The 11,040-nt window shown below is 38.8% G+C and overlaps 1 protein-coding gene across 5 annotated transcripts; it reads right to left on the bottom strand.

Annotated features, from left to right (window-relative positions):
- Positions 1-239: 239 nt before the first annotated feature.
- On the bottom strand, positions 240-10,986 carry LOC127495952 (protein ENL-like). Of its 5 annotated transcripts, none has more exons than XM_051863418.1 (12): positions 10,832-10,986; positions 9,437-9,617; positions 7,743-7,825; positions 6,981-7,124; positions 6,752-6,877; positions 4,023-4,631; positions 3,856-3,940; positions 3,665-3,773; positions 3,368-3,467; positions 3,199-3,273; positions 3,035-3,106; positions 240-2,099 (listed from the first exon to the last, which is right to left on the bottom strand). In XM_051863418.1, the coding sequence occupies exons 1-12, from the start codon at positions 10,841-10,843 to the stop codon at positions 1,971-1,973; spliced, it is 1,725 nt and encodes a 574-aa protein (XP_051719378.1). In that variant the 5' UTR covers positions 10,844-10,986; the 3' UTR covers positions 240-1,970. The 5 variants fall into 5 exon arrangements, with proteins under 5 accessions (XP_051719378.1, XP_051719380.1, XP_051719379.1 ...); XM_051863420.1 differs by having other exon boundaries at positions 3,208-3,273; XM_051863419.1 differs by having other exon boundaries at positions 3,856-3,937.
- Positions 10,987-11,040: the final 54 nt, after the last annotated feature.

Genomic DNA, 11,040 nt, shown 5'->3' with positions numbered 1-11,040 from the left:
CATTTATATTGTTAAATTTGTACAGATTACAGTTGGCTGTAATAGTATATTAGGCTATTATTGGTTGGATGGTTAATTTGTCAGTCATGTGTTTAAAATGTTGTTATAAATAATAATAGTTTGTCATTGACATGAGATTGAGGTGTACGATTTTTAAAAACATTTCCTTTAATCCCAGAAGGCACAAATTGTAGAAATGACTTGTATAAAAAGGAAATCTATAAACACACATACTGATATAAACTAAATGAAGAATGAGCTTTAATGGTTCCACAATTTCAGCCTTCAGTGTATGGTAACCCATTTAATGCACATTGTTACATATTTACATAAATATTGTAAAATGAACCCATTCCCCCTGATATGGCTATCCTACAATGCTACAGAAGAAAGCACAAGCTACAAGAAGTTTCTAGCTTGTGCTTTATGTTATATGGGTTTATATTGTGTGGATTTATTAAGAGTATCTTCTGTATTCCTGAGAAAAGCCGATTAAGCAAACATATAGGGTTGTGTGCATATTCCTGCAAGTGATAATTCATGTGTTAATCATGCACAAACACGGATCACTGTTATTTAACCATGATGTAACATACATCTGCCACAAAAGTTTCACTGAAAACATTGTTTACTTAATAACCATACATTATTGAGAATCAAAAAGGGTAACTGGCAATCGACAATGAAGAATAACATGTCAAGCAGGTATGCTTTTCAAAAAGCAATGTCATCAGACAATACGTATCTGACACAAATACATTTTCACTTGTATAATACTTCAGGTGAACAGAAGACTCTTTTTCCAATTGCACCATCGGAATACAGACAAACCCTTCCCCCTTCATTCTGTGTGCATATTCTCTCAAGTGATTGAATAATCAATAATATGACTTCAATAGATGCATTTAAAAACATTGACAAAAATCTGTACATTTTTGCAAGTCAATATTATGTAAAAAAAAAAAAAAAAAAAAAAAGAGAAAATAATCATAAATATAGTTATCAGATAATTACAAAGCACTGAAGTGACCAGAAAAAGTGCACAGTTACTTAAATAAACTACAAAAAGAACCTTAAATGCTTAACAAATTGACTTCATGTTGTTGACCATCAAAAAACAGAATAATGCACAAGACCTTCTCAGATCACACATGCAGAACGGCTTTATCATAATGTGTTCTCTCCGGACAGGTATTAAACCGCTTTTAAAAGGGCTTTGAATGTCAATTTCAGGCATTTCAGTATTGACGGATCATTTTTGGTCATCCCAAGACCAATGAGAGACTCACAGACAATTATAATTAAAAACATGACATTTTAAAAAGGCACTACAAAGGCAGATAGTTTTTCCCCTTTAGCTGATCCGAGGGAGCATCTATCACCAAAGCTTGAGAGTATTACTTTATCCAACACATGGGGCTTCAAAGCTATGCAGACACAAACAGTATGCCGATAAGGTTTGATCTAGTTGAGCTCTTTCCACGCCACCACGCTGTGCTGAGTGGTAGACATAAATGGAGCAGAAGAGTGACAGGGTAGAGAGGGGACACAGTCTTTCAGTCATCGCCCCTGCATAAAGGCCCGAGCGAGGGATCCATTCCACCAGTGTTACAGCTTTGGTGCAAAACCAGTCTTGAAATGTACCTACTTGTAATAAGGTATCTCATCCACGGTGCCTATGCAAGATCTTGTCCATTTTGGACAGTATTGTGCCAACAGTTTGTTTCTTAGTGCAATGCGCAGTGCTGTTATTAGATAAACCCTGAATGCCGCCCCTTTATGCCCCGGTCCTTTTGTTTGCTTATATGTATTACAGTATAAAGTTTTTTTTTGTTTGTTCGTTTTGTTTTTGTTCATTTCCTGTGCATTTATATTTTGCTTTCAATACCTTTCCCTCTTCCCCCAGTTAGTTTGGAGGCCTCTCTCACACTTTAAAAAAAAAAAAATCACGGGCGAGCAGCATCCTTGTGTCATGTGGACGTGGCTTCCAGGTAGCTCTGGAGTTTACGCACAGTTGACTCATCCAAGGAGAACAGGTCAAAGTCAAAGGTTGTATTGGTGATGTTGAAATGGCCAGTCTTCTCAATGAGGTTTACAATCTAAAAGATACAAAGTAATGTGTCAATCAAAAAGCAGCAAACACAAAAGTGTCATGAACCAAAAATTAGCTGTTTTCCAATGACAGGCAATTTTTACTACCTAAAATGCTCAAAAATGATATTTTTCGAACTATCTTCCATATACACTAACATTCAATAATTATTTTATTTTATATTATTTTGACATATTATATCATTATATTATTATATAACAGTGGTTCAACCTTAATGTTATGAAGAAGCGAGAATACTTTTTGTGCGCAAAAACAAAACAAAAATAACAGTGCAGCACCACTGTGTTCTACGTCAGAATGCTGGCTCAGTATTGGCCAGCTCCTGTGTCAGCATCACTTGCATGCGTCGCGGTGCTCACGTGAACAGCGTCGGCCAATACTGAGTCGGCGTTCTGATGTAGAACCTGGAAGCGCTGCAGTGTCTGTAAACAGGTAGGAGAATGACATGGAAGAGAAGAAATTGTTGAATAAAGTCGTTATTTTTGTTTTGTTTTTGTGCACAAATGTATTCTCATTACCTTATGGTTGAACCACTGTAGTCACATGGACTATTTTAATGATGTCTTTACTACCTTTCTGGACCTTGAATGTGGTAATTATGTTGCTTTCTATGGGAGATCAGAAACCTCTCAGATTTCATCAAAAATATATAAATTTGTGTTTCGAAGATGAATGAAGGTCTTACGGATGTGGAACGACATGGGGGTGAGTAATTAATGACAGGGTGAATTTCTGGGTGAACTAATCCTTTAATAATTTTTAATGACACATGTTAATTATTGTTATGTTAATTATTCAGGACACATTAATGTGTCCTGAAATAAGGCATTGATCAATCTTCAAAGGAGTTTTGGTATAATGCCTGATGGTGAAAGCATTTTTCAGAAAATACACTCAAATACAGAAATAACTTATTGTTACCTGCTGTAAAATATTCCTCTCTCTCAGAGCCATCAGCCTGCGATGGAGGTCCACAAGCTCTTCTGTATAAGCCTGTAATCAGATCACTCGTTTAAAACTTCCATTGTAGTTTTATGTGCAATAAAAATCTGAATTTCACTGATGAGTAGAATTCAGTTATTTACCCTTCCTACCTTGTCGTATCCCCTCTTGAGCATCTTCTCACGGGTGCAAGAGTCTGGGCTCTTTTTTCCTAACATCTAACAATGAACACAAATGATTTTAAATAGATTTTAAATATAAACCTAATATAAACCAGTCTGAAGTTTCATCGCAATGCAATGCCAATCTTACCTTGAGGTTTGCTGCGTTCAGTTTGGGTAGAGGTGAGGGGGCTTCCTGGCTGGGAGGACGGGACTCCTCATTGCCATCACTCTCACTGTCCATGCTTAAACTGAAAAGGGGAAAATCAAAACTTGTGAAAGGAATATAAATCAGATTCAATGTGTAACATGGTTGTGGTAATATGTACAGTGTGGACAAAATACTTTTTGTCTGCATGGACATTTGATTTTCATTGTCAAGTTTCCTTTTTAATAAAGATTTCAGTTGGATCAGACCAAATTGGATCACAAAGTGCAAGGTACAAACCGAGAGTCCTGATTGGGTGGAGTCGTTTTCATGGGCGTCTCAACTTCAGAGCTGCTGTCATCATCAGAGCCTTCAGAGTGCATATCCTCTACCATAGAACGGAGCGGCCCTGGAAACAATCATTACATTAAACCAAACTTAATGAAGCATCACACTACTGATCATACAATTCACAATTAAACTCCTAGTACCTTGGCCTTGCTTCTGCGAGGGCTCAAAGTCAGAATCAGAGCTGGAGCTCGAGCTGGAACTTGATGGACTAGATGGAGCCGACTGCTAAAAAAACAACATCCTTGAGCTTTAGTACATTTGAATACATTCAAATCCCTGTTCTGCTGATGGAAAGACATAAACATACCTCTGATTTGGAAGAGGCTTCATCCTCAGAGTTGGATTCGTCAGAGTCGGGCTGCCTTTTCACTTCCTGTGCCTCCGGTTTCATCTTGGGCCAGTGGCCTTTATCTTTAGGAGTTTTCTTCTCGGGGTACGTGGAGGGTGTTGTTGAGGTAATACGGGGAGAGTTGCTGCTGTAGCCTCCGCTCACAGGCCCCTTCATGCCCTCGGAGCCCATCCTCTTCTGTTTCTTGGTACTTAGCTTCGGAGACTCCATGGCAGATGAGGGCCGCTTGCTCGGGGTTCGAGTGTCTAGCTGACCCCCTCCACCCGTCACTGCTCCACCACCTTTTGGAGACATGCCATCCATCTTGGACTCTCTGACCGTAAGTTTGGGCTCTTTGAAGGCTGCTTTGGGTACAGGTTTCCCCTCGTCTTTTCCTCTACCATCAGGGGCTTTCTTTGAAAAAGAGGACGAAGATTGGTCTCGTGAGGACTTGCTGCCCTCGCGGTCACTCTCTCGGGATGCAGCCTTGCTCTCAGAGTCCTTTCGCGTGCGCTCTCTGTGCTCTTTGGTTGCCTTATGGGCTTTAAGGCCTTTGCTGCTCCCACTTCCTCCATCTTTACTTGATTCCTACAAAAAAGGTTTTAAAAGACTGATCTTTAAATGCATACTCATAACAGCTTGGAAACCATCCAGAACACCCTACTATTGTGACCCTACTACAGTTTTGCATCGGTGAGTGCTCGATAAGCACTCATCCTCATGTCGTTCCAAACCCATAAGACTTTAATTCATCTTCAAAACACAACTGAAGCTATTTATAATGAAAGCTGAGATGTTTCTGTCCCTCCACTGAAAGTGCACTCAACCAAAATTGACACTTCAAAAAGTTCATAAAGACATTGTAAAAGGAATCCATATGAATCAATTGGTTTAATTATCAAATATGGTTAACTGAAGGACAAATTATGGCACGTTTCCATGGAGCAGTACGGTACGGTACAGTACGCAATTACTGCCGTTTCAACTGTCAGAAGTTGTGAATGGTACCAAAAGAGAGAACCGTACTGTACCACTTTTTTGGGACCCTTCCGTTGGGGTACCAAGCACAGTAGTCCGGTACCTAAAGGATGGAGCTAGACTCACTGCAGAGTGTTGACTGGTTGACAGAGAATCGTCATTTGCGCATGCTACAAGGGGAATGACAACACAAGAGGTGTCATTTTTTAAATATACAGTTGAAACACAGTACCTTTGCAACACAATGTCGGCACGCAGCAACGTACCATGGTCGACCCTGGAGGTGCAGACCTTCCTGTGTATCATCGGTGAAGAAAGGCCGTAAATGTAACTTGATGGCATGGTGAGAAACGAAAAGGTTTTTCAGCATGTTTCTGAGAGGATGGCTGCCGAGAGGTTCCAGCGGATGTTCGAGCAGTGCAGCATTAAATGCAAGAAGCTGCGGAGCGACTACCGTAATGTGAAAGACCACAACAGCTGGAGTTGTTGTTTACTGTGTAGCTTTCTTCTTTGTGCGAGAATGACATTGATCGCTACTTTCCAGCATACACCACGCCTATCAAATACGGGTACTGCTGGCGGTGAAAACGCAAACCGGATCAGGGTTTACCATCTCGAATCGTACTGTACTGTATTGTACCGCTCCATTACAGGTCTGAATTCCTGGGATCCGCAGAACTCGCCACAAATAAGTACGGCAGGGTACAAGTTTTGAATTGCTGAGTGCAGGAGGGAAGGTACTGATTTGTGCGTGGGAAAAGTTACTCAAACTTATTTTATGTTTTAAAGATGCAGAATGTCAATCGTCTATAGCGCAACAACAACAAAAAAAAGGTTTAGAGGCACAGGGTTGGATATTCTCAATGTTTTTCGGGTCAGGTTGTATGAGACAGCAAGGGAAAGAACCTTCCTTTTTCCTGTTGCGACAAATGTAACAAAGTGAGGTCTGAAGTGTCACGTGTGTGTGGAAAGTGGAAAAAGTAGCCTATGACACTGGAGTGTGACAGAATCTTACTGGAACAGGACAAGAAAAACTGCATAGATCTCTGCCTGTGGGATTTTGCAGGTGGGAGCAGGACGTAAAAGTTGCGGATGGGGTCCGGAAGAAATATAACTTTAGACAGAATGTTGCAGGAATAGGGCTGAAAATTTAATCCTGTGTAGACCTCCAGTTCAAATGTGCTTGTGTGACATGTGAGAACAAACACACTGGTTCTCATGAGTCAAGCATGTTTGAGCTTCCGTTTACCATATTTGATGTGCTCTATATATGTACACTGATCAATGTTTATATGTGAATAAAAACCTAAATTAAATCTGTTCATCATAATAAAGCGATCGTGTCTCTACAAAAGATTTGAATTAAACTGCTGATATATCAAGCCATTCATATGGATTACATTTATGATCCCTTTATTAACTTTTTTGAAGGGTTAAAGTTTGGGTGAATGCAAATTTCAGGTGAATGGAATAATCACTCAGGTTTCATTAAAAATATCTTAATTTGTGTTCTGAAGATGAACGAAAGTCTTACAGGCTTGGAATTAATCAACAATCCCTTTAACCAAAAACTTTCTTTTTTGTGAAAATGTGCAAAATATTGCAAATTTCAAAATTAAACAATAAGACTATCAACCTTAAACCCTTTAAATAGGTTTCGAAAACAATTTAAATAATTATTTAAAATAATTTAAATAACTCTTCAACCAAAGAATGACTTTTTTACTAACCTTTACTGCATGAGAGGACTTGATCTTCTTGGGGTCTGAGAAGGCAGAGAGTGGAATAGTCGGCAGCATTGGATAATCTGGACTGGGCCTTGGCATCATCTCTGCTCCCTCAGGAACTACTATAGCCTGAGACAAGAATAACACCCCAACGGAAAGAGAGAGTTAGAGTCTGTTGAAAAGAGCTGATTACAGAGGTACAGAAAAAGCAAGAACAAACAGCCCCACTCACCCCACCGGCCTTGACCAGCTTGCGTCGAAACTCGTGTGTGGGGTTGTTAAACGTAAGCTTCTCACAGCGCAGGTGGTTGACAGGTGGGTTGCCCTCCAGGTTCAAGAAAAGATCATAATTAAAGCACACCTTTTTAGGCTCCTCCTGTGATAGAAGAGACAAGCATGTTTAGGCTTCATAGATATTTAAAAAAAAAAATATGTTGAGTTGAACATAAGTATCAAACCCGAACCTCAATCTAGCAGTGTGTGAAACATTTACAGTAAAGTTAGATCAACGTAAGGTCTTAGGTAGATTACGTTAGAAGAAAACGTTAGAAGAAAACCTCCAGAAATATTCCACTATGAGTTCTGAAAAAGTAAGTATACAATATGATAACAATATGAAAAGGAAGTAAGTCTTAAAGTGAAATACAAATTCACATATTCTTACCATTTACACCCCCTCCAAGTTCTCTGCAGTTCAACAGCTTCATGTCAATTCTCTGTTAGCTTGTCTGTAAATCTGTTCGCTCCCAGTGCAAATACTGAGTTCACCTAGTTGTGTGACCTTTACCTTTACCAAATTGCAAAACTCTTCATCACAACGTTTTTCCAATACAGACAACAAACCGCTTAAAAATAACGCAGCCAGGCACACATCTAAAAAGACTGAGCACAACAATCTGACAGCCTTTTCATGTGATTTGCCTGAAATACCAGTTATTCATGTCAAAGGTGACGAAATGCAGATACTGCTGTAGATATGGGGTGATGTGCTCACCTTGTTTTTGAAATAGACCTCTATGGGCATGAGGAAACCAGCATAGCCAGACTCTTCCACTTTATATGGGGGCTCTTTACAAACTGTGGAAAAAAGATAAATACTTTGTTAATGTTTAGCTATACATTTTTCAATCTACACTGAAACAGATATATGAAACTAGAATGTACTATCGACATGTACATACTACATAAGGTCAAGTGTGCTATTTCTTTGCCACTACTGACACCACGAAATTGCAAAAATAACCATTTTTTCCGAACAGGTTTCTGCAACACTCCTAAAATCAGGTAGCCCCACCCCAAAATCATGCCATTGGTTGAGCCAGAGGTTGACATATCAGACCACTCAAACAAACAGGGAGATATTTTGAAAGCAGCCCAGAGACAAAGTGTTATCACTTTTAAAGAAGTCAACCTACAATTAGTACAATTAACTGGGATAGAAGAATGTAACATTAAAAAAAAAAACACACTTCATCTTTAAATACAACCCCTGGCAAAAAATTATTGAATCACCACACTTAGAGGACATCCGTCCAGGTTTTTTTTTACTTTTTACAAATAAACAAATCACAGATATGACACAAAACAATTTGTTTAATAGCTGAACAATCTGGCTTTGTAAAACATTCCTGAAACAAATTAAATTTGGAATATTGTTTACCAGATCAAGTAAAGGAACAAAATATGGAATCACACAATGTTGAGGAAAAAATATAGAATCACCTTGTAATTTGCATTTCTAAAGCAAATACCGGTTACACTTTATTTAAAAGTGTCCTTGTTACAGTGTAACTATACAGTGTAACTATAATTATGCATAGTTTACTGTTATTGTTATTATCACAGTAAGTACATGTAACAAGGGCACAAAGGGTTACAGTTTATTTTAAGGTGATGTTGTTACATTGTACTTACTCCAGTAAGTACTGAGTAATATTAATTAACTACATGTACTTACTATAGAGTTGCAGTTAGGTTTAAGGTTTGGTTTAAGGATAGTTACTTGTAATTATGCTTAATTTACTGTTATTACTATAGTAAGTACATGTAGTAATGTGTAACTACGTCACCTTAAAATAAAGTGTTACGAACCAAATAAAGTGTTACCCCAATACCTATTGACAGCAGTTAAAGAGAGTGCTTACAAGTCAAGTCGCATTTATTTATAAAGTGCTTTAAAAAATACAGATTGTCAAAGCAGCATCACAGTAATAAACAGGAAATTCATCAATTATTGAAGAAAAATTCAGCTCAGTCAGTTCCGTTCAATAACAGACCTTATCAATCTGTTGGACGTTTTTAATTGAAAGGAAACATGGCCCCGACTAAAGAGTTGTCCACTGAAACAATGGAAAGTCCTTTAAGAAGGAAATCCAACACGGAATGTGGCAAAAGAAGTGTGGTGATTGTGTAATTTTTGCCAGGGTTGGTAATGTTTTCAATGCTAGTTATTATAGTTGCTATACAATTACTTTTATATTATACTAGATCTTAGGTCTTTACATGCCAAAACTACACAAAGCATGTTAGTCTGGGCAACAGCCTGAGTTAAAAGGGCAGATTTAACACAACAGAAGATGGGTGTACACACTAGGCCTTTCTTTAACAATGACTGAAAGGGAATCTTAACCTACATCACTGTGAGTATAAATTTACAGTTTTATGAAGTACACTCAAAATATAACCTGCCTCTCTTAGGTTTTGGGAAGCTTTCGTGAAGGCGGAAGACAACTCTCTCCACAAAGTGCTGGATGTCACATGCCTCTGGGCCCCGAACAAACACCATCCAGTCATGTGTGAAGCCCTCGTTAGTGACTTTCTTCCTTAACTGGGCTCTGTGTCCCAGCTCCAGTTTCACCTGCACAGTGCACTGTAATAAGAGGAACGCAACAATCATCCACCAGAAGACTAAAGGCCGTTTTCTATTCTGAACATGGGTACACAATAACAATAAGCACTGCTGAATTGCAATATTTGATCAGAGAGTGAGACTACAAAGGACTAAAAGGAGCTCTTCTCAACACTACTGTCAGATCTAGACTTCATATCTGCAAGAAATCAACCTGCTTTATCTCTCCGACAGCTGGAGATGGAAACTCACAGTTCTGTGGCCTTCTTCACACGCATGATGGTTTATTGTTTACAGCTTATCTTGGTATGGGAACAAAATTAACGATTGTTTGCGTTAGCTCATTGTGGTTAATAAATTCCTTGCCTACGCTGACTGAGTTTCAATCCTATCCATGCCTAAAGCATTTTTTTCAGTGACTGAATACAAAACTAGATAAAAAAAGTAAAAGTTCAAGACAAAGATTAGCTAGAAAAGCCCTGGCCATAAAGTTTGAAGTCATTTTAAAAGCTTAAAATTTTAAGGTTTTAAGACTGAAGTAGTTTCAATACCTTTAAGGTTTTAAGGCCATGCATTCAGTCAGTCAGACAGGCACAGACAGACAGATACATAGATAGATAGCACTGGAATTTTGCATATCTAATGAGCTGTCATTGAATCAGTCTTGAATTCAGGCGAGTACTAAAGAGACTTCTGAGATATTTTTTTCTATTGAAAATCGTCAGAAGCTGTTGAATTAATTAAGTGTAATTATTTGCAATTCAATGGAAGAATTTTCTCATGATGACTGTCTCAAAACCTAGTGAGCCCCCTATCTAGACAGCATGACTGGCGATGGGGGCGTTCGAACGTTCGCGCGCGCCGGGCCTGTGACGCCCACAAATGCTGTCTATGTAGGCAGCTCACTAGGTTTTGTGACAGTCTCCGGACTAGCCGGACAGCTAGTAAGTATTGGAACTCAAGAGTCAATCTGTCCTATAGGCCAAATGCTGAGGTTTATAAAAAGTCAGATTTGTTTCTGTAAGCACATCTTCGTCACGACTTAAATTTACATAAAACACTGATGTAATTCCGCTGGTTTCCTGCTTTAAGGCTCGTACGAGTGACTAGCTGGCTAAGTTAGCATCCTGACCATCTTCAGAAAAACGTTGGCCTCGCGTCTTTCACTATAAATGATAAAATCATGCATATATATCTCTGATGGCTGTCTGGCAGTATCAGTAAAGTCGTATTACCATGTTCTCCATTGTTGCCTGTGTTCCGGTTGTTTAGTTTATTTACAAAAGCGTTGAAGTAGATTGAATGTGCATCCTCGCTCTTACACATCTGATGGAGTGTGAAGGGAGAAACTGAACAGTTTGAACAAATGGCCGCGACACTGACAGTTTTTAAAATAAAAGCAGAATGGTTTTCATCTAATTGTGTTTCTCGTCCACATCTTTCA

The sequence above is a fragment of the Ctenopharyngodon idella genome, chromosome 15 (genome assembly GCF_019924925.1).
Source record: "Ctenopharyngodon idella isolate HZGC_01 chromosome 15, HZGC01, whole genome shotgun sequence".
Lineage (NCBI taxonomy): Eukaryota > Metazoa > Chordata > Actinopteri > Cypriniformes > Xenocyprididae > Ctenopharyngodon > Ctenopharyngodon idella.
The sequence above is the reverse complement of the archived record's forward strand: the minus strand, read 5'-3'. Positions and strand labels throughout refer to the sequence as shown.

Bases quoted from the DNA above. Each gene is read 5' to 3' on its own strand.
- LOC127495952 (XM_051863418.1), bottom strand. The intron at 7,125-7,742 runs GTGAGCACATCA...CTTCTATCACAG, and splicing joins AGGTCTATTTCAAAAACAAG to GAGGAGCCTAAAAAGGTGTG. The intron at 3,274-3,367 runs GTAAGATTGGCA...GTTCATTGTTAG, and splicing joins TGAACGCAGCAAACCTCAAG to ATGTTAGGAAAAAAGAGCCC.